Raw genomic sequence first — 24,830 nt, forward strand, 5'->3', positions numbered from 1 at the left:
ATCGATGCGTCAAAGAGCAGCCGGAGCCCGGAGGTAGAGAGACACAGAGACACACACAGAGAGAGAGAGAGAGAGAGAGAGAGAGAGAGAGAGAGAGAGAGAGAGAGAGAGAGAGAGAGAGAGCCTGCTGTTACAATACAAGGTAATAGTGTGTCGGAGCACCGTTCAGTTTTGGGGGGGGTCTTTGTTGTTTGTTTACCAATCTCCTTCTGTTGGAAAAGGTGGACCAATTGGACTTGAGAAGTTGCCAGCTCCTTTTTCCTTAAAATTATAATTTCTTTAATCCCCTTTCTGTTCCTATAACAGCACCGCTACTCCCACACCTGATCCACTTAACGCTATGCACTTGTACTCCGTCAACATGCCGTGAATATATCACAATGTATTTTATATTTTTATATGGATAACTTTTAAAGATAATGTTTGTGACAGTGCACACCGGCAACGCAAATAATGGCGTGGGAAAACGTGGTACGCGCACAGTTTGTCAGCGTGGAATAACAGTTGTTGCCAAATATGCCACAATAATAATAATAACAATGAAGCCGTTGGGAGGAGGACATCTGGACTGATGTGGTGGCCGTGTGGGAGACACCTGTTTGATGCCAACCGCAGGGACCATCTGACAGAGGAGCGCAGGACAGTGGGACAGACAGCAGGACTGGACACTAGTCCCCTCATCCTTGGACTGTGGACAAGGACAGGACAGTCCCCCAGTCCCCTCATCCTTTACCGTGGACCAGGACAGGTCAGGACAGGACAGGACAGGACAGGACAGGACAGGACAGGACAGGACAGGACAGGACAGGACAGGACCTTGACCGTGGACCAGGGTTCAGTAGTCCAGCCGTCCTAAAGCGATGGCTTCTGAGGTGGTGTGTGGACTGATCTTCAGATTACTTCTTCCACTATGTCTTGCCGCAGGTGAGTTTTGGGACGATGATCCACAATTTGACGCACCTCTATGCGCCCCCAAAAGAGGTTGATTTATGCTTTGAACATGTAAGGAATGCCATTGTGATGTTTAAAGCTGAGAAATGTAAGCTACCCTGTTGAGATAGGACTAATATTGGAAATATAATGCTCTCTAAGCAAGTAATTTAGACTGCAAATAGTAGTTCATTATTGCTGTGATGAATAGCCTATAATGAACTACCACTTAAACGTCTATTAATATTCTTTTATTAACATTTTATTAGAGGAAAATGCAGTGCAAAGACAAAGCACCATTAAAGCTTAAATGTCAAGAGTCAAAGAATCTCGTAAATTGCACTTTGCATGGCATGCCATCTCAGACCACATGAATGTATGCAAATTGATAGATTGGCCACTGTGGCCACTGGCCAGTAAAACCTTTTATGATATAAAAGTCATCTTTCAATAAGTGTTCAAAAACAAAACAAAATTATAGGCTATTGTATCTTATAAGTAGCATGTGCTAAAGCCTGTCAAAGTTTAGGCTACAACAATATACATGTATCTACAGCTTATTCAACTAATTTTAAAGTCTAGCTGCGCTATTCTAAGACAATTTGTTGAATTGCAGAAGTGGCTGACGAAAGCAAACTACACTGTATTTATTTAGTGTGTCATCTGATCATATTATATTGTATATTATAAATACGTTATTGATAAGTTAAATGATTTTGTTCAAATAAGTGTTAAATAGCTCTATATTTTCATAGCAATCATTGCTGTTTGTTCAGTAACAGGGGTCTCCCTGTATCTTCAGCTCTGTTGAGTGGACTTCCAAGTCTACGATTGCATTCTGTTTTAATGTATTACTCCTTAGTCATATGGCTTGAAAACGTGATAGATATTGACTTGAGTGTTACACTCATTCCAATCAGAAGTGTTTAATTTAACTGGAAGAATACAAATGGACACTTACTGGTATAGTTTTACCATCTTAGAGTTAAATACATTTGACTGTGCTACAGTCGCCCCTTTACAGTTAACAGCAAGCACCCTCTGCACTGCTGATCTCACTACTTTTAGTTAGAAATCAAAATCAGATCCTGTGGATCCACATGAGAACAGTGTGTCTCCAGTGTGAATCTGGGAATTCATGTGGCCACAGGCTGGCCACATGAGGTCATATGAAGCCACATGAGTCATAGACTCCATATGAGTCCATGTAGCAGGCAGCATGTACTACAGGGGTCATCAATATGTCCGTACACGGACCCAAATGTGTCTGTGGCAAAGACTTGGTCTTGTGCGTGGCACATTTTTAGATTTTCTTTTTTTTACACCAGGGGTCTTCAACGTTTTCAGGCCAAGGGCCCCTTAGTTGAGAGAGAGATGAAGCAGGGACCCCCACAACCTTTATAGATTCCATAAAGTTTCGTTGTTTGACAGCACAATCATCGGTTTATTTTGGATTCATGTCAATTTGTGTTTTCAGATATTTAACCACTCTGTACTTAGTCAGCTCTTTTTCCCCTCAACACCAAACCTCTTTGCCGAAAATAGCCGATCTACAAGCTCACAACGCCTCACAGCGCGAGGCGTTGTGAGCTTGTAGATCTTGGCTACAGTTCTCAGAAAATGGACACTAGGTTCAAGTTGTTAATATAAAAAGGATTGGAAGATTTGGAGGACCCCCTGTAGTAACTCTGAGGACCCCCTAGGGGTCCCGGACGCGTGATTATGGATCCCACTGGGAAAGATGGGTAACCACGCCCCGGACTCATTTTTGAAGCTTGTGATTGGCTGAACCGGACGTAGGGAGCGCTCCGTTGTAGTCACTTGGACCGCGCGAGGTGCACCAAAACCCAATTATCATTTGCGTTTATCGTGCGCTTGCCCAGGCCTTACGGCCTGGGCATAAATATAACGATTGCATTCACCACGGCTTCGTAACTCGCGGGCACTCGCGCCTGCGGTGCTCGGGCGCAAAGAGCAGGACCAAGGTCCGCTGGCCTTCGCGCCGCTTGCAATGTCGTGGACAATAACGAAAACGAGCGCTATATGCCGTTTCCATCCATCTTTCCCAGTGGGATCCATAATCAGGCGTCCCGGACCCCCTGTTGAAGACCCCTGTTATACACCATTATAATGTTCTTATTTTGATCATAAGACCAAATACTGAAAGTCTCCAAATTTTCTTGAATATGTATGACACTGATTTACTATGACACTATGGCACATTAGGAGTCCAGTGGTACTAGTTGTTCTCAAACGTTTTAAATTGGTTCCATTTGTACACTCAGAGTTACAGACCTGTTGTGGTCAATCTCTTTATGTCTCTTTGTGTGTTTCTGGTAATATTATTGTTCAGTCACTTTTTATGTCTGCGGCAATTCTTTTTACAAAAATGTCCACCACAAGCCAACATGGTGATGACCCCCTGATGAACCACCACTTGATTCACTAGTCAAAAAACACACCATTGTGGAAGGTTAGTGATTTTTATTTGAAAATAGAGGATGGGGGAAGGGTCACTGACCTTGGAGTGTTTTTGGGGAGAACACAGGAACCTGAGAAAAGAGAGAGAGAGAGAGAGAGAGAGGAGTAGGGGAAGCAGCTGTGGAGGTGAAAGGGGTGGTGCTGGGATGCAAAATGCATAGAGGCTTCTAGGTGGTTTGCTCATGGTATAAAATAGTGTTAGGGCAGGGTACTCTAAAGGTGTGTTTCTCCGCCTCCTGAACATCTGTTGCCACAACTCCATACAAAATGCTGGAAGTTAGCCTACTGGCACCGACCGTACACCAGAAAATTGGTGCAGCAGTTTTGCAAGATTAGCTCCGGGCAACGAACACACACACACACACACACACACACACAGACACACTGTCAAACACACGGACAGACCCTAGCCGGCTATCCTCATGCAGAGCTCCCACACCATTAAAAAGTCCCTTCTTCGTCACATCACTTGACCTGTCCTCGTCACATGGTCATCAGTCATCACAGCAGTAGCCTACCGTCAGGACACCATGGATTCTGGTGACCTATTGACAGTCGATCTCAAAGTGGGGTCCGGGGAAAACTCCCTGGGTTCATTGAGTGGGTTCCAACTTCCAGTGGATCCCCAGCACATTGAGCACAATCAGTTAATATACCAGTAAGACTCCCTAATCGGGAGATAATCGACCGTCTGGTCGCATAATGTTGTCTGCAAAAAGCAACCGTATGATGGCGCTAGAAGGGGGGCATGTGAGAAATCAGGGACGGAGGTTGTGGTTTGCCAGCCAAGGAGTGTGTGTGCAAAGTTTGGCATGGATAGGGGCAACGGAGGGAGATAAGAGTCTGCAAAAAGCAACCTCATAGTGGTGCTAGAAGAGGGCCATGTGAGAAATCAGGGGCGGAGGTTGTGGTTTGCCAGCCAAGGAGTGTGTGTGCAAAGGCCAGTTCAACCACTTTAACCCTAAATATTGTTGGTCTACTATTTTTCAAAAACATCTTGAATTTTTGGGGACAAATCTGGAATACACACATTTTTTAATGGGTGTATCTGGTGGCCACTAAATATTTTCCGATGGTGGCGTCCTTGACACGAAACAGTTTGAGAACCACACTGACCCCTAAGTAAGAGTTGTGTCACACCTCGGTCAGCAATCTCGATCAATCCCAGAGAAGGTTTACCTCGGGAATATAAAGCTGTCATTCGGCGCCTCGGCGGTGAACCACAATTGAGAAGGATTAGCGTATACGACCACTAATAAGCTCTCACCGTGGTGGTGGTGGTGTGGTGTCTATATACGACCAGTCAGTGGGCTGACTTATATACGGAGACCAGAGCAGAGTACTTTGAAAAGCTAACAGCATCCACCCCGCCGGGGTGCTTTCCAAAGATAAGCCCCATAATGCATCGCTTGAAAGTCCAGACTCCTCCTTTATATTTCCAAGAGGCAATTGTTGTGAGGGCCACGCGTCGTCTCCATTAATTCGTGGAAAAAGTCGTTTTAAACGGTATGAATTAATAATGCGGGTTGTGAGGGGAGGGAGGGAGGTGGAGGAGGGAATGGCCTTCCTGTTATCGTAAACATACCTTTAATATTTTATGTTTTTTCAAAGTGCAAATGAGCACAAGTCATTCATTCGAGAGTGTGTGCCGGAGGAGCCGACGGGATGATGGGATGAGGAGAGGGGGGAGTCAGTGGGAGAAGGAGAACGGTGCACAAAGTCAGATCATCAGTGTTTATTTATCCATTTGTATCACTCAGAGAGTAACATATGGAACCAAATGGAACATTATTTATGGGTCCATTGGGTTACATTTTGTGCACCGTCTCTGAGTTAAATTAAAGGTGCTGTAAGTGATCTGATGTCTTTTTTTTTTGGTAAAAATAAATACAAATAAAGAAAGTTCTTGTTAAAATGTTAAAGATCTATATTTCCCAAAAGTGACCATTGCTACCGTATGGAGTCAGAGAGTGTTTGTTCAGTAACAGGAGTCCCCCCATCTCTCCAGCTCTTTAGTAATAATAATAATACAATTTTTTTTTAAATCCAATCAAGGAGGGAGAACCTCACAAAGTCTTGTCAGCTTCAGTTTGATAGTTTTACAGTTTCAATTTTGTCTGTTCAAATCCTATCCTGAGTCTGACCTGATAATGTACATTATTTTCTCTTTACCATAAAGCTGGAGAGACTTATGATTACTATCAGAATAGAGCGATTTAACATTTAACTAAAGAATATCACTTCTACCACCTTTAATGCTGAGGATTATACTGTGTATGTTCAGGATGAGGGAGTTTCATCATCCTCGTTCAGCCTGTTACTCCCTCATACATTTCGTTGCTGTTGGGCAGAAACCTCTTATGGTAAATGGTAAATGGTGCATTTATATAGCGCTTTTAATCCAAAGCGCTTTACATAGATTGTGCATTACATTCACCCATTCACACACACATTCATACACCGGTGGTGGAGGAAGCCATGCAAGGCACGAACCTACTCACTGGAGGCAATTAGGGGTTCAGAGTCTTGCCCAAGGACCCTTCGACATTAACTCAGGGGGAGCCCGGATTCGAACTGGGAACCCTTCGGGATTTATACCCTTCGTGCTCTAATACCAGTTTCTCTACCCCTGAGCTATGCCGCCCCTCTTATCTCCGGTAGTGCTGTCGCCTCACAGTTAGAGGGTCCTGGGTTCGATTCCCGCTGGGGATGCTGTGGGTGCTGGGGGCGTGTTCTCTCCCCCGCGTCATCAGTGCCCATACCCTAGCCCTAGGTGGGGTTGGCAAAAGCCTTTCTGTGTGGAGTTTGCATGTTATTCCCGTGTCTCCTAGGGTAGATACCCTCACAAAAAACATGCAGTAATCCTGGTCTCTATACTGCTTCCCCCTGGCCAGCCGGGGCGCCTGATGGAGGGGAAAGGAACCGGTTGGGATAACTCACCCCTGTCAGGTGAAAAGAAGTCGCTTGGACTCCTCATGCATAGAAGGAAGCATGAGGTCAGTCCGTTTTCTCCCCAGGTTGGCAGAGGGAGTGTAATGCCCAGGATTATGTTAGATAACTGACACAGGGTGGAAAATGGGTTACAAAATCCATATCCTAGCTTTTTGTTTTTATGTAAATTAATGCCGTACTTGATCATACTACAGCACCACACAAAAGCATATAGCAGATCCACAAGCTCATAACGCAGTGCGAAGCGGCGCACTTTGAGCTTGCAGATCTGCTGCTTTTGCTGTTTTGGAATTAAAATCCTGAAAAGTAACAGTTTTGGACATATGAGGTTTCCAGAGAGAGACAATATCAATGATATTGAGTGAGTCAGAGTCACAATCGAGAAGGAGGATGATCTGTTCAGGTCAGGATGTGGTTCACATTCTCTTGTGGACTACTGGGATGTACACTACACTACAGAACCCATAACAGATGCCTGCTAACTAGAACGAGAACAAGTTGAATTGATGATAGATTGTACTATTATTTATTGATGATGTACATTATAATTTGACTAATATCTCATTGTTATCTCTCATTGTTATCTCTCTACTCTTACCTGTATCTACAGTACACTGTTTTTACACATTTACCGCTAGTGCTGCCATGACACCTCAATTCACCCTTTGTCAAGTCCCGCCCGTTGTCCCACCCCTCTTCACACCCATTGGTTGCTGTGTCTTGGTGGGACATTTGGTGGGACACTCCATCCACTACCATTGTAATTCAGTTGCTTCGTATTGTTATTCTGTGTGTTCAATTCTAATTTCAAACTTGGTTTCAGTAAAATGGAGCTGCTCAGTGGCAGTATAGTGACTCAGCATGTTTTTAAATGTTTTTTATTTCTCAAAAAATTATGTTTTAGCAAATTCAACATAAAAAAGGCGGAACCAGGGCGGGACAAGGCAGATAGAGCCTGCTGGTTGGTCCGTCAGGGACCAACCAGAAGGCTAACAAAGGGTGAATTGTCCGTCTGTGTGTCTGTGTGTGTGCGTGTCTGCATGTGTGTGTGTGTGTGTGTGTGTGTGTGTGTGTGTGTGTGTGTGTGTGTGTGTGTGTGTGTGTGTGTGTGTGTGTGTGTGTGTGCGCGCGCATGTCTGCATGTGTGTGTGTGCGTGTGTGTGTGTGTGTGTGTGTGTGTGTGTGTGTGTGTGTGTGCGTGCGCGCATGTCTGCATGTGTGTGTGTGCGTGTCTGCATGTGTGTGTGTGTTGTGTGTGTGTGTGTGTGTGTGTGTGCGCGCGCATGTGGCGTGGCGTGGCGTGGCGTGCATATAATACTGCATGTATGTTCAGGAACAGACTGCAGACTTGTAATGCTCGGCGTTGAAGTCTCTCCCTCATAAAATCCACTGTCTCTTATCTTTAGACATGGACATTCCTGTCACCAGCATCCATGGTTGGTGGTCAAGAAAATGGTTTCTGGCTGTCGTAACATGCAACATGCACAATGCTGACTGAAGTATTGGATGTTGGACTGTGTGCCGTGCCGTAGCCTACAGTTATGTGCATATGGCTTCAGTTACATGTTGAGGCTGTGAGCTTTTATATCAGTGGAATGAATGGGCTCTGGTTGGTATGCCACAGCAGTGGGTGTGGGTGGGCCACATCCCTTAATATATTCACTTTATTGAGACAGATGGAGAGCCCAGGGGACACAGTATAGGGGTAGATATATACGGGAGAGAGAGTGAGAGAGTTGATGCCAGGCCAAGAGGGGCGTGTTGTGCAGTTAACAGCTTGAGACAGGAGGGGTTTTGGGGGCTTTTAACTACTGTTTCATATAACAGGCCGCAATAGTATTTTTTTAATACTGTACATTTTGCCTCATTATATCAGTCATTGATCACATCCTCTTTCAAGCAGAGTGTCACTAATTACGATGAATTTCCATCGTTATATGATCTCACTAAACAGTCTGCAGCAGTAGGGTAGATCAGTGGATCCTTTTACATCTCCGTAAAACAGATCATTTATATGGCCGCGTCACTAGCTGAAAATGGGTTGTTTCCTGCATGCGGCAAGGCCGCACGACAAAGTAGAAAATGGGCTTAACAGTAATATATAAAACTTGACTTGGCCATTATTCTTGTTTTGCGGCAGTGGCTCAGGGATAGAGTGGCCGTCATTAAAACACGGAGGAGGGTTCCCGAAGGGTTCCCAGTTTGAACACGGGCTCCCCCAGAGTTAGTGTCGAAGAGTCCTTGAGCAAGACTCTGAACCCCTAGTTGCTCCCGGTGAGTAGGTTGGTGGCTTGCATGGTTTCCTCCGCCATCAGTGTCTGAATGTGTGAGTTAATGGGTGAATGTAATGCACAATCTATGTAAAGCGCCTTGGATAAAAAGCACCTTGGATAAAGGCGCTATATAAATGCACCATTTACCATTTAGTGGGTGAAAGGGATAAACAGATTGGTCAAATGTATAAATCTGGCAATTAGTAGATTAATTTGTTATTTGCTTATCTGTTGTTGTCCAATATTGCTGAATGAATACAAGTCATCATATTGTAATATAGGCTATATTATGTGTCTAGTGCGACAATACTGTTGTGTGTCTCTGTCTCTCTCTTATGTAGTGTGTTTTTAGTCAAAGAGTTGTTTGGTGACGTTACATCTTCTGTTTCTCCTGTTTGACAATCTGACATCACCTCTATTGAAGAACTGCCTGTTGAGATCATGTGTACACAGTCCCTCTAGCAGCACACACGCACGCACGCACGCACGCACGCACGCACGCACGCACGCACGCACGCACGCACGCACGCACACACACACACACACACACACACACACACACACACACACACACACACACACACACACACACACACAGACACAGTCGCACTCTCCATATTGTCTCTGCTGGATGGAAACCTCATGTCCAAAACTGTTACTTTTTACAATAGCAGATCTGCAAGCTCAAAACAGGTCGCTTCATGCAATGTTTTTTTTCCCCCCGAGCTTGTGGATCTGCTGCTTTTGATGCTTTCGTGTGACGCCTATAGTGTGATCAAGTTCAAATGGCCAACAGCAACGATATACTATGCTCACAACACGTGCACTGCACATTATGCACCCACAGACATGTTTACCCTCTCACACACACACACACACACACACACACACACACACACACACACACACACACACACACACACACACACACACACACACACACACACACACACACACACACACACACACACACACACACACACACACGTGCACTAGGGCATTCACCAAATATTTGAATATTCGAATATCAAAGTCACTATTCGACGTTGTTCACCAAAGTCGAATATTCGCCTTTTTTTCTTTTTTTTTTTTTTTTTTAAGATATTGTTTATAAAGCTTGGCTAGATAGGAAGTCATAAGAATGAGTTGTCAATGCCCCTGGTGGATTAATTTGTTAATGCTCTATACCAGGGGTTCTCAAACCTTTTTAGGCAGTGACCCCCAAAATAAACATATTTGAACTGGGGACCCCCATCCTGACAAGCACTTGGAATTGTAGGTATTACATTTAATGTGACTCGGTTCCACAGATAAATATTGTGAAAATAGCAGATCTACATGCTCACAACGCCTCGCAACGTCTCGCAACGTCCCCAGTTCGCCTCTCCAAGTGCTTATCAGAATGGGGGTCCCCAGTTCGCTTCTTGTACTTAATATTTGACAGTTTGGCCAGTTCGAATATTCGACTATTCGAATACTTTGAGGAAGAATAATTTGAATACTAAAAATCACTATTTGTGAATGCCCTAGTGTGCACGCACACACACACACACACACACACACACACACACACACACACACACACACACACACACACACACACAGACTTTCCCAACTCTTCCACATTCTTCGAAAGTCCAAAGCATTTGAAGTTTGTGGGAGGCTGGGAGCCAACATATCTGTCTGGAGAGAGACTGTACATAACATGAGTACAACCACATATACAACATATCTGTCTGGAGAGAGACTGTACTTAACATGAGTACAACCACATAGAGAGACTGTACATAACATGAGTACAACCACATAGAGAGACTGTACATAACATGAGTACAACCACATATACACAACTATTAGCATGGGGGATGGTCTTACACCTGGTGACCCCTGTGTGTCCGTTTGAACAAGAAAGAGTTTCTTTCCCAGGTGGAATGTCCCCCATTAACCACCCAAGCCCTATACAGTACACTTGGTCGTACGCTGAACAGCGATAACGGCAGATCTACAAGCTCACAGCGCGCCGCATCCCGACGCGCTGCGAGCTTTTTGATCTGCTATTTTCAAAAAACTAAAAAAGAAACAAAAGCAAAGAAAACATGGTTAAATAATGTGTTTTAACCAAAACCCTTTTTTTGATATATGAACTGATGATTTTCATGTTGGGTTTTTTTGTGTGTTGTTGTTGATTAAGAACTGTACAAATGCTGCGTGTGTGTGTGTGTGTGTGTGTGTGTGTGTGTGTGTGTGTGTGTGTGTGTGTGTGTGTGTGTGTGTGTGTGTGTGTGTGTGTGTGTGTGTGTGTACGCGTGCGTGCGTGCGTGCGTGCGTGCGTGCGTGCGTGCGTGGCTGCGTGCGTGCGTGCGTGCGTGCGTGTGTGAGAGAGAGAGAGAGAGTATATGAACAGAGCAGGACGGCAGGCTGCAACAGTGTACCCAGTAGATTAAAGCCCACTGCTGCTGAGGCACACAAGAGGTGGCAATTGACGCGCAGATGCTTGGCCTGAGGGCACATCATCAGCTGTGGCGTCAGTTCAGCAAAAGCAAGGGTATGGCAAAGATCGGAGTCCTCATGGAAAATAGACATTACATTTTGGATAACACGGTTCTATTGTGAAAATAGCAGATCTACATGCTCACAACGCCTCGCGCTGCGAGGCGTTGTGAGCGAGTAGATCGGCTATTTTCACAATGTCTGAAAAAAAAAAAAAAAAAAAACGACTTTTGTCAGTTTTTTACACAGTTTTCTACGGTTTCTTGGGCAGCTAAACTTAACATGTTAGTAAACGTGCCACAATTAACAATAATGCATTGCACCTGTGCAGCTGACCTGCGGAACCTGGGAATATACCATTTTGTCAATCTGGGGAGAATATAAGTGTGGAGAATATAATTATAATACAGTGGTTAGCAGTTAAGATTGGCAGTGTCACCAGTTGGCTGCCTCTGTGGCACCACTGTAGTGCCGCTGAGTAAATGTGGTACCACCTTTTTTAGAGGTGTTACAGCATGTAATGTGGCTGATCTGCCACAGGGAGGCACATGTGAGTCCATGAACCCTACATTACAGTGTTGGCAACATGGCAAGGGTGAACAGATTCATTGTGATTGTTGACAATGCAGAGTTCAGGTTGAATTGAAATGCAATTGTTGCTTTATACACAACTGTGTTTATTATACTTAAAAACATTTGACAAATGAAAAACTAGATGCGCCTAGAACTCAACTAGATTTGTAATAATAAGTATGCTAATGAATTCTAATTTCCTCACGACCCATGACAGGAATAATAATAATTATAATAATAATAATAATAGTACATAAAATATTCAGTCAACAATTAGAAAAATACGGTTTAAATAAAAACATTGGAAACAGTTTGAATGGACAGCATTTTAGAGGCTAAAGGAACAATCAAACCCTGATCTCCTGACTAACAAATCTATATCCTGGCCTAGACAGCTGTAGCTTAGTGGTTAGTGAGAATGCCTAGAGAGCCTAAGCTCCTGTTTGTCCCAGGTTCGATTCCCGGCCAAGCCAGCTAGTAATTGATGTGTCCGTGAGCAAGATCCCTATTGCTCCCTGAGCCCCTGCTACAGAGAATTGGCGGTACTAAACTACTCATTTGCATGTCATCCAAAGTCTGCTAAGTTGTTGTGCATTATAATAATTATATTTTCACACTAATTATATGGAAATGCATTTGATTGTTTATTGTTTGTTTTATTGTTTATAAGGCATTTCATTGAAATGTTACTTTTAAAAAAAGGCCTCAAACGTTTTTTTTTTTTTTTTTTTTTTTTTAGTAATAAGCTAATCTGCATTTTAGTCTACAAACTGTGTTGAATTTACAGATCGCTACTTCAACAGAGGTCACACAACTACTAGCCATATAGCTACAGCTGCACTGCTCGTATGAATGAAAAAAACATACAGTGGCCAAACCGGTTTGGCTCTGAGCTGGGGCCTGGAGTCGACCCCCGTTCTAAGGAGGCAAAGTTGCTGTAACTGTCTCACATGGGGGGTTGGGGAGTAGGAGAGACCCAAAGCAAAAGACATCTATTAACTAGATACGAGTGAGCACTAATCTTGCGATTGAGAAAGGCTGCCATGGGCATACCTGGCTCTCTAGAGAAAACAGACTTTGCACCCACTGCGCACAAAATGCAGAAACTGAGAGACACTGTTTAAATAAAATTAGTCAGGATGATTTCTAAAGAGATTGCCTCTTTATAAACAACTATGTTTATTACACTAAACAATGTTAGAGCAAGCAAACAACAACAAAGGGTCAAATTTGTTATCCTGCTCTACCACTAAAATGTGGAACACCCTACTGAAGGCCAACAGCTTTGAAAAAACACTCGAAACTGCTAACAATGAACCTAGCTTAAGCAGCTAGGTTAGGCTATCTGTCATTCAATGTTGTATGAGTTAAACAAGGATCTCCATGTAAAACAGCATTGGGCTTTCCTGAGCTTATCCTTTTAATTTACCGTCTTTAAAGTGGCAATCTTCAGTCTCCATAAAATACAGGTTTACAAAAAGTGATTACAATTACAATTACAATTATTGTATTGATTTTTTTCCCTGTACGGTGTTCCTTGAGTACATGGGGACTGAAGAGTTTGTTTCTTTATAAAAAACGGTTTATTACAATAAACAATGTTATTTAGACAAAGCAAACACACAAGATATTGGATAGTGTTAGCACCCCAAGCCGGAATGGAACCCCAAACTCCCACTTACAAGCCCTCTTACAAGACCAGCAGATGACTATACACCACTGTAATGCAGTAGGCTAACATCTCTCCCTTTATCTGCGACTCCTTGGAAAGTCTGAATAGATGAGGAACAAAAATGTAGAGTTCTTAATAATAGTATGAAAAATATATTTTCCACTTAACAGAAAAATAAATAGTTAGGAACTAAAGACAAGTTAAGAAACAGTTAAATGAACACCGGGGATACATGTTCTAACTCAGGATGCTCAGAGTCAATGATATGCTAAATTACTGGTTTAACACCTTGCTTTTGTTAGCCTCATGGCCACAGACTTTAGGCCATTACAATGGACTCTTGACCGGGAGTGTCAAATGTCAGAGACTTGCACCGGACTTGCACCGGACTCTACTATTACTATTACTACTACTATAGTTGATCCATTTGATAATATCTGTTAGGCTACACTCAGATACATTAAAAGATTGTTTTATTGTGTAGCCCAGGAGTTTTGTGCCCCCCTCCCCAACACACACACACAATGGCCAGAGGTTCCGAGTATGATCCCAGCTTTAGGCACTGAAGTGCTCTACATGTTCAACCAAGATCCCGCTCAAACAAAGGGTCATATTTGTATACCCTTCACCACCAGTGGTGTAGAAAGTATTCAAATCTTTTACTTTTACTTTTCAAATATTTTAGTTTGAAAGTGTTGGCCTCAAAATACTTAAAGTACATGAGCCTACTGTATTACAGTCACTCATTAGCATTAAAAGTAGTTTTCTTTTCACTTGTCAACAAGCTTCTATCTGTTGATTGAAAGCTTATTTCTACCTCAAAATGAAGAACACATTACTTTAACACACACACATGATTTGTCAGGATACTACAGGTTGTCTAATGAGTTCCATTCACATTTGTTAGCAGAGAGAATTGTAAACGGTTCCATAACATGCATTTTATACGACTTTCCACACAATTAGTTTGACATTATAGTTATTATAATAATGCATCTCAAACTCACTGTAGCAGGCGAACTAACTCTAGCCAACACAATGATCTCTCATCAACAGGCTGAAGGTAGTCTAGTGGGCTGAGAGTCAGACTTGTGTGTCAAGGGTCGGGGGTTCAATCCTTGCATTAGCCACTAAAATGTTGTCCATTGCTAAAGCTCCAATGTTTTACCACGTTTAAATATAGGCCTATCTTTTGTGGCTTCATAAAATGCAGATTTACAACTGCCAAAAAATGATTACAACTGAAAGATTTGATTGGTTTGATTTTGTTCCTTGGGTACTGGGGACTTGTTTCCACAGAGAGTTATATTTTAAACTTAATTAAAAATATCCATGATATTAAAATATTATTGCTCACTCAAGCTACCCCTTGAATAATTTTAAAGGGATAAACAACCCAAGCTTATTTCTGCCTCAAAAGATAAATTATGAATGTTTTTGTATTTATTTTGTCTAACATTGTTTAGTGGGTTTATTGTTGTTAAATATTATAAACACAGTTGTGTATAAAGCAACACTTTCTTTTTCTTTTAAAAAAAGAAGAAAAAACAGCTAACTAACTTTATTTTTATTTTTTTTCAATTGTCTATTTGTTGACTGAAACTGCCTGGGTCTGGGCATTAGTTGCTCTCTGCCACCACCTAGTGGTGGAGCTATAGAATAGAAAATTAGGTGGTACCACCAAACTGCCATTGTGGTACCACCACCAGCACTTTCAAGGTACAACGACTGTACCTTGTTAAAGTGACCATTATGTAAAATTATGCATTTGTAGTTATTTTACTGTAATTTAACAACATAATAACCAGCGCAGATAGACAAAGAGACATTTATGGATTTATATTTAAAAGTAGCTTTTATTTTCCCCCCTGGACCCAGGGTATGGCAGCTGCATACCCCTGCCATACCCAATTGACGCCCCTGATCATCACTGGCTCTGAAGCACCTACAGTAACAAGCCCTGGTGTGGAGCAGTGTGTAGCGCTGTTTGATAGGGTTAGGGGGGTAGATAGATCAGTGGATGGTTCCCAAACTGGGGGTCGGGACCTCCAGGGGGGTCCCCAAATGATTAGCTTAATGTGCAACATTATTTTCTCACTCAACAGTAAACAAACCAACATACAGTATAAGTGAATGCAGGGTATATGCACGTTTCTAAAGTTACAATCAAATGACTTTTAAGACCTTTTTAATATCAAATTGTCAAATATTAATATATATATAATTAATATTAAGAGGCAAGCATTGTGAAAATAGTCAATCTACAATCTCAGAAGGCCTCACGTTGTGAAAAGTCGGGAACCCGTCCCTTGTGAAAAAATTGTGACCCCTTGTAAAAATGTTTGCGAATGCTTAGGTTAGGTATAGATAGACAGACAGACAGACAGACAGACAGATGGGTGGCTGGATGGACTGACGGACGGACGGACAGACAGACAGACAGACAGAGAGATGAATGGATGGACGGACGGACGGACGGACGGACGGACGACACATAGACAGACAGGCCTTTATTTGATCCTGTGGTGACATTCAGGTGTCATCACAAGGCATCCCAAGCAAACATCCTGATCTTTTCAAGAATCTGTCCAGTTATACAGTATGTCAGTTCTATTGTCCATGCAGCTGTTTGTAATGTAAACCGTACCATCTGTACACCTACTGGTGTCCTGTACACTACACATCAACCATGATACTGTACATTAGGGCTGTCCTCCGCTACAGACATTCTTAGTTGACTGGCAGTGATGGGGAATTTAACGACTAATTGATTCGTTCATTTAATTAACAAATCTGTAATTGTGTTTGTGTCATGCAGAGACCGGCCTCTCTTCAGGGCTGTGAGGTTGAGAACATTCTAATGTTGATTTCACAACAGCTACTAGTGGCTATTGGCCTATTGACTGGTAGAAATAAAGGATTGTTTCTGGAGTAAGTATGCAAGAGATGTGCTCATTCCTTTTTCAAGAATATCATTCATTCGGCTTGAGAAAAACTACGTATTGACTATCAAAGTCTTGGTAAATTATTTAAGACCAAATTGACCTATTCATTTATTATTCAACTATGAAGGGAAAGGCCTACTGTACATCAATGTTAATGTGTGCATGTGTGTGTGCGTGCGTGCTTGTGACTGTGAGTACATATGTATGTTCCTCAATCTTCTGAATCTGTTAGTGTTGACTTGACAAAAAAAAGTCTAGACAAACACACCATCCCCTATAGTACAGTGAAAGAAGAGGATGATTTTCCATCAATTAATAAATGTCTTTGGAGCAGTGATCACACAGGGTTTAAATTCCTCCCGCTATCTCTCCGTGCCGGGCTGGATCAGGCACCGGCTCGTTTTATCTCCTCTCATGACATTTATCTTTCCTGGACCCACTCTCTGATTCGGCTCGACTTATTTTCAATACCAGATTTAAGGGCGGTTGGCTCTCTCTCCCACTTTGCACCGGGGCTTTTGTGTGTTTGTAATAATAGGGTTTGAAAGGACAAAGGCTGTGATTGACGAGGGCACGGGGTATTCTGCTGTAATGTGATGTCTCCAAAACAAAGGCAGTTTATTTTCATTCCTTGTGTAAAAATCCTCCTATGGTGAGTCATCTAGAGAGGCCAAATGGTCAGACTGCGCTGCAGTCTAGTGTCTAGTTGTTAGACAATGCAGACAGATACCCAAAGAGCTCTCTCTCTCTCTCTCTCGTGCTCTGAAACACAAAGCAGATGAATAATGGGTGTGCTCAGTCGATCTAACTCTTTCTTGAGAGTTACAAAATGGATAAATGAACACAGCTTTCACCATGAACTTCACACTGATGGTTAAGGTCGAATACTTTGTTCTTATTCATACAGTTTTCTTAAACATCTATTCTAAATAAAGGTGGGAAATACACATTGGAGCAGACCACCCGCTCTAGGCCATGCTTTTTATTTCAAAATGAGGATAGGAACAGGAATCTTTGAAAAGACAATGCTCCAAACATAATGAACATTTAGTTTTTGTTTTGATCTCTTCTTGCTAGTGATACAGGATGTGACATGAGGCTGTCTGGCATTTCAGTTGCCTACCCCTCAAACTTGAGGGGTAGGCATGATGTATTGTAGACTCATGGTATTATCAACATACTGTATCCATACAGTACATAATACTTGGCTGAAACATGTTCTCATGTTTTGAACTTTGTCCAAGCCATGAAGTATTAAAGGTATTTTTTGTTTTTAACTATTACCCTCTTGAGTGCCTCAGATGTCTTTCGATAGCTTTGAACCGTACTTTATCTGCACATCTCCATGCAGGATCACAAGTTCTTCACAAGTTCCTTCTGCCTAATAACCGTTGTTTGTGCTTTTCAGTGGTCTACGTGTGGTTAGGGGAGTACTGTTGAAAAGTTGGCGTAGGGCTCGGGTTCCAGCTAATTCACGGGGAGGTAGCCAAGTCATATGTCAATGAATAGGTCTATTGAACTCAGCGAAGATAAATAACAGCACTTTTTTTTTAGCAGTTATGTGTAATGTTTTCTGTAGTTGAAGACTACTAAGGGTAGGTAGCTCAGACGGACGTGACCGCTCACACAGCCCTGAAACGGGAGCACAGCAGCACGCACGGCGAACCAGGTTGTAAACTCCACGCTTGTTGATCTAACCTCAGTGAGAAATCTGTGGTGTCAGACCTGTGTGTCCGCGTCTGTAAGAAGTTACTGTGCTGCTCACCTCCCTGCTGGTGTTGCCAGGTTTTGCGAGAGAAATAAGCAACCAGGTCTATGAAAACAAGCCCAAAAGAAGCAACTACAATTAGGCTACATGAGCACTTTAAATCTATATGCATATTTGAAAATAGCTAGGTGCGTGGCAAATACACATTCATTTGGGGGTCCTTGACATGAACATGTTTAAACAGCATTATATGAAACAAGCCCAAACGAGAAAAAGTGCTCCTCCGAGTTGGCCTCTTGGTGGCTCTATAAAAAGCAGATGTGATGTGAAAGATGCAGGGCATAGATTCTAGGGAGTGTGCATACAAAGTTTCATGCAGATCGGTGCAGTTATACTAGGTAAAAACACAAATTGGCCTGTTCTATGAGGCTGATTTGAAAAATTCCAATTGGCATTTCTTCCTAGGCCTTGTGGGAATGTGCGAGCAAGATTTCACGGAATGTGGAATGTGTTCATGATTTGAGGCATTTTGTTCAAAACGGACACTACTGCAAACTTTGGAAGCCAATCTTAGCCAATCGTGGTGGAATATGAAATATCTGAAAGATTGGTGTCGTTTAATGACTATAGAGATACTGTGTAATGATTATATTTGGCCAAAATCTGTAGGAGTACTGTCAAAAAAGGTGTCCATCTGAAAGATTTGGGCATCCAGGGAGTGTGTGTGCACAGTTTCGCTGCGAAGGGCCTTATGGTGCCAGAGATTAGCTATATTCATGGACGGACAGACGGACACTCGGACAGGGTGCAAAACATAGTCTCGACCATGCCTTTTGGCCTGGCGGAGACAATATGCACTTTTATAAGCAAGCCCAAAAACCTGCAACCCGCATACTACCAATAATTTACAAGCAACTTTACAGTAAAACAAGCTCAAGATCCCTTATAATGAGCAGACATGGCAACACTGCTCACTTCCCTGCACTCTGCACCCTGAGCTAAAAATATTGAAAGAAAACGTTGACGTTACTGTAAGAGGGGATCACATGCTCAGTGCATACCGGAGCTAGTTTATGAACATCAGGTTATATTTGTTGAGTGGACCGTAAATTAGCCTCCATTTTGGATGTTGGTGGTGCAAATCTTTCTTTTTTATTAACTAGTGCCTCTCTTGAGATCCTATATATCCGGTTTCCTCTCGCGGTTCTTCTCTCTTAACCACTTAAAGCAGCACTAATATGTCATGACTGTCGCGCAGAAACCTTGCATTTCCAAGTTTCAAATTTGTACGTTTTTCGCTAAGTAAAGCCCTGCTTCATCATTCAAGGTCGTTGTTTTCACAAAGATCGTCTGTTTTCACTAGTTTAGTTCATTTTTTAAATGATACATACAAAACGAACGCTTTTGGACATACAAGGTTTCCACCCGGCAACGACGATGTACTGTAACTTTACCCTTCTACCTTTCCCGCACAAGTGCTGAAATCTTTACCATTGAGCTTATGTTTTATTAATTGAATACATAGGACTCGAAAGGAAACAAGAAAGCAAAGACTTTTTTTGGTGTTATCCTTTCAGACCAAGTGTTCGACTGGACTCTGCTGTGGTTTGCATTTCTGTCTAATAAAAGTATTCAATCAATCAAGCTAATAGAGCCTGCCTGCTTAGGGGATACATTGTATATTGACCAATGACCATCAGGTAAAAGTTTGTGTCAGATCCTGTGTCTACGTGAGACACACCCTTTGACACAATCTAAATGTAATATTCATTGTATTTCATTGATTGAATATTTTATTTTACTTTACAAGTACAGTTAAACATCCTGCCTAAAAGAAACATTCCAAAGAAAACATTCAGATATCTCCGCATTTATAAAAACACTATATGTACAGGGTAGGGGAAACAAGGGGATGGACTAAGGTAAGGGGGGTCTGGGTGCTCAGTTCTCGCCTGCCTATGGGAGAAGTGGAGATGACTACCTCCATCTCTGGCCTCCTGAACGGTGGGTTATCAGGGCAGTTTTGAAGGAGGCCAACGTGCTACATGTTTAGGGAAGTAGTCAAGGAATTCCACAACTGGGTGGCAGTGTTATAGAAGGAGAATTTACCCATATTTGTCTTATGGGTTTTTGTTATCAGATCGTTGTGTGCACTGGTGTTGTGGCTGTCGCTAACTTTTTGGAGATGTTTGGTCAGATCTGCGGGTACTGACAGGATTCAGAGGGCATATTTGCAATGACCATTTTGAAAGTCAATCCCATTTTTAGTTGTTTAACCCCGTCTTCAACGCTGAGCCATCTTAGGCTAGCAACATGTGTGGGAGAAACATGGGTCATGGGCCCCAGGTCGAGAAGTAGTCGAATCAGTTTGTTTTGGGAGGTTTGGAGTGGCTTTTTGATATTGGAGTACCAGGAGGTGCAAGCGTAGTCAAAGAGGAACTGAATGAGGGCCCCGCTTTTATTGTATTACATACTCTACCATACAGATTGGATAAAATTACATGTATTTTATTCCATTAAAAATGTTTACATCGTTTTGTTGAAAATAGAAGATCTACACGCTCACAAAGCTTGTGGTCTTGTAGATCTGCTATTTTCTCTATTTTCGAAAAATCTTTCTTATGTTCCCAAAATCAGGACAACAGTTTGAAAGCGGTTAAATGATGATTCCAGGAAGGCAAGGCAACTGTATTTGTACAGCACCTTTCAACAAACGAGGTAATTTAATGTGCTTTAGTTGACACACACAAGACAGACTATTCTCATGGCCTTATAATAATGAGCCAGCTATTTTTGCCAGATTAGGGATGCTGGGGTTCAAGTGGTATAAAGTTATTTTTAATCTGTCCTGGGAAGCGGATATTATATGTTTACCTTGTGACTTTCAGTATTGTACCTTATGGGTAGATACAGTACTGTATCTTAGGGTACAACACTTACATATTTACATACCTTAAATATGACATAAATGTTACAGTAGGTTCTATAAAGAAACATTGTCATTCAGGGGTGCCTTGGATAAAAGTTATTTACAGGGGTGACCTGAGACGAAACAGTTTGATAACCACTGGTCTAAGGCAGTGTTGTAAAGTGATAAGGGATTTAAGACTAAAAACCTTACTAAATACTAATAGAAATATGCAGTCCAGAACGATGATAAAGGTAGAAGTTCCTTGCAGCATTTATTTAGAGAGGCATCAATATACAGCATAGTCCAAAGTAGCCCCATATAGAACCTCACCCGTCGCTGCATACTGTTGTGCTCCGAGATGAGGTCCTAGAAAGGTGGCGTAGCGATCGCTGGACTGCCGCAACAACGAGTTGGAAAACACTCGAAACGAAATTCTATCCAAAAAGTAAAGGTAGTTCCGAGCTCCCAGATTGTGGTTACCTAACCTCTGTAAATAAAACATCAACCACGGCGTTGGGATAACGGTTTAAATCGCTTATTTGGTTTAGTCTCATTCAATTCAGAAAAGCCCCCGGCGGCAGGTGCAAGTACTGCATCTTTCCCATTGTAGCAGATACAGGCAACTGCCGCCGGGGGAGTTCCAGTTGAATGGGAAAACATTACAAAACTAGCGATTTTAGTGGTCGTTTCATGCCGTAGTTCATGTTTTATGTACCGATGTTAGGTAACCACAATCTGGGAGCTCGGAACTACCTTTACTTTTTGGATAAAATTTTGTTTCGAGTGTTTTCCAACTCGTCGTTGCGGCAGTCCAGCGATCGCTACGCCACCTTTCTAGGACCTCATCTCGGAGCACAACAGTATGTAGCGACGGGTGAGGTTCTATATGGGGCTAAGTCCAAAGATACAGCATAAAACCAAGTACGAGAGAGAGCACACAGGCCTGACCTCACCTCAGCGGTGGGACCCCCGAATACTGCGTCGTCTTCTTCATTATTACCTACAGTTTAAATACCAATAGAGGCAGGCCCCATGTGAGACCTTCGACAGACAGCTTGTTCTAACAGGCAGACAAAATGAACAAATAGATACCCCTTGATCAAAGGACTGATTGGTCTGAGATTCAGAGTCAGACAATCTACAGTAATGACCTAAATGACACCTCATAGCCTTAAGCAACCTCAGGAAACACAGAGGGTGATGCTGTGATGTGATAAGGCATTATACATTTTAAGATTACCTTGGCATTAAACAAAATACGACATATGCTTAAAACACAAAAAAAATCTATCTATCATAAAGTAAATAAGTACATTTACTTAAGTACTGCCCTTAATTAAGGTATTGGTACTTTACTCGAGTATTTCCAATTTCCAATACTTCTACTCCACTACACCAAACAGTCTCAGGCAGAATAGTGTAGATGCTGGGGTCTTTATTTAACATGACACAGGACAAACAAGCTACAGGGACAAACTAAACTGGGAAAACTAAGGGAAATACAAAATGATCAAGGACTAGAAATACTTAGAATACACAGGGTCAAGGATCATAGGTCTTACCACATCAACAAACGACAACGAACTGACAAGGAACTGAAAACACAGGGGCACATAAATAGACTTGGACTAACTAGGCACAACTGCAAAACATTGGCTAATCACTGGTGAGACAAGGCAGGTAACAGAAACTAGACAGACAGGAAACACTGGGAGCAATACTACAAAATAAGGTACACAAGGAAATCATCAACAATCATAATATCCCACAACCTAATTAGAATCGCCCCAAAAAATAGTGTGTATGCTGGTTGGTCCGACCGTCCATCTGTAACTCCACGTTCAGCAGTTGCTCAATTGTCTAGAAAACACAATACAAAAATCAATAACGCATGTACCTTGCCCAACATCAACTTTATCACCTTCAGATGTGTCTCTACTTCTCATAATCCCCAAATGTTTAAAATATTTTCCCAAATTTTGGCCTGTAGGCGGCTGTCCTGTGATGCGATTTACATCACAAATGGGCGTCAACAAGCAGCACACTCCCAGTCCGGGGGCAGTTCCAGAGAGAGCAACATCACAGTCTGTCTGCTTCACACCAAGGGGGACTAACAGGCACACACACAAAGGGGCCAGGCCCCCGCAGGGGGCTGTAGGCTAGTAAGATTAATACAGAACAGGGATACACAGGTTAAAGTACAAATACCAGTAGACTAGACAAAGTCACAGTCCTAAGGACCGGACTGTGACAGGTGAACGCCTCTAAACTCCCAAGGCTACTTACTGTAGATAACTAACATACTTTCAAATACACATTTTACAATAGAGAGGCTTTCAAAAATACTGACAAAGTCACAGTGCTGAGGTGCGGACCGTGACACTCGGATACAAATATTGTACTTTTACTCCACATTTATTTGAAAACGTACAAGTTACTTTGCAGATATAAATGATAATATTACCAGTAAGACGACCTCGCCCTAGATGGAATTCAAGTGTGATTCGAGTTGCGGTTGGTTGTTTAAGTTGGACAAAACGTGGACACAATATTTTCCCTAATATCACTGACGTTTGACATCATAGATGTCTTATGTTATCCACACGAGACTCACACAATATGTCCTTATATGGGCATACTAAGCTATGGGCTTAATATTGATGACATCAGGGATCTCCATATATGGGCATACAAGGGACAGGGACGGAATGTGATGGCACAATGTGATGTCACAACAATGTGATGTCATAGGTCAGCTATAGTCATATATGGAGATCAGGGATCTCTATATACTGTATGGGCATACAATGGGCATATAAGGGACAAGGATGGAATGTGATGTCACAATGTGATTGATTTCACAACGATGTGATGGCACAACAGGTCAGCAGCTATAGACATTGAGGCGTTACTCACGTACGGACAAGATGAGGCGGTTTTCATAAACTGCGACCTACGGTTGCAATAAAACATACATAAACCACTTTAGCCCTATTTTCTATTTTCAAACATTTTGTACTTTTACTTTTGGTACATTTTGATGCCAATAATTTTGTACTTTCACTCAAGTACATTTTGAATTCCGGACTTTTACTTGTAAGGCTGAAGCCACACCAAAGTATATGGTTGCCAGCGGATAAACACCCTTTGTCAAGTCCCGCCCATTGTCCTGCCCCTCTCCACACCCATTGGTTGCTTTGACTTGGAGGGACATTCAGTGGGACATTCCATCCACTGCCATGTTAATGCAGTTGCTTCATATTGTTATTCTGAGTGCTCAATTCTAATTTCAAACTTTGTTTCAGTCAATTGGAGCTGCTCAGTGGCAGCATAGTGAATCAGCATGTTTTTAAATGTTTTTATTTCTCCAAAAATTATGTTTTAGCTAATTCAACATAAAAAAGGCAGAACCAGGGCGGGACAAGGCAGATAGAGCCTGCTGGTTGGTCAGTCAGGGACCAACCAGGAGGCTAACAAAGGGTGCAGGCTGACCCAGAGAGCGCATTCTGTCCAAAGCCAGTGACGCGCCTGTCAGTCACTAACAGAACCCTCCCCATTCCACGTTCGACTCACCCGATTGGACAGAGGGGGAAAACCGGAGAATTTATCTGCTCCAGCATAAACGCAAGGTCGGCGCGGCACGCAGATATCCTCTACTGGCATGAAACCGCCCCCTTCCCATTGAAATGCATTGGCGGAATGGGGATTCCACTCTCATAGGTACTTTGGTGTGGCTTCAGACTAACAGAGTATTTCTACATTGCAGTATTGATACTTTTACGTAAGTAAATCATTTGAGTACTTTTTTTTCCACCACTGGTCTAAGGTTATCACTGCTGTTGCCTACACAGTTCCTCAGCTGAATTCCTGACACTGTAATGTAATGTACTGTACA

General features: G+C 42.4%; 1 protein-coding gene across 1 annotated transcript in view; it reads left to right on the forward strand.

Moving 5' to 3' along the window:
• The first annotated feature begins 176 nt into the window (after positions 1-176).
• The window catches only part of piezo2b (piezo-type mechanosensitive ion channel component 2b), a 202,797-nt gene continuing 178,143 nt past the window's right edge, over positions 177-24,830 (forward strand). The window contains exon 1 of the mRNA XM_080726880.1: positions 177-924. Coding sequence (XP_080583006.1) covers positions 861-924 — 64 coding nt within the window. The 5' untranslated portion in view covers positions 177-860. The remainder of the gene's footprint in view (positions 925-24,830) is intronic.

This window comes from Nannobrachium achirus, assembly GCF_963921795.1.
Source record: "Nannobrachium achirus genome assembly, chromosome: 5".
Classification (NCBI taxonomy): Eukaryota; Metazoa; Chordata; class Actinopteri; order Myctophiformes; family Myctophidae; genus Nannobrachium; species Nannobrachium achirus.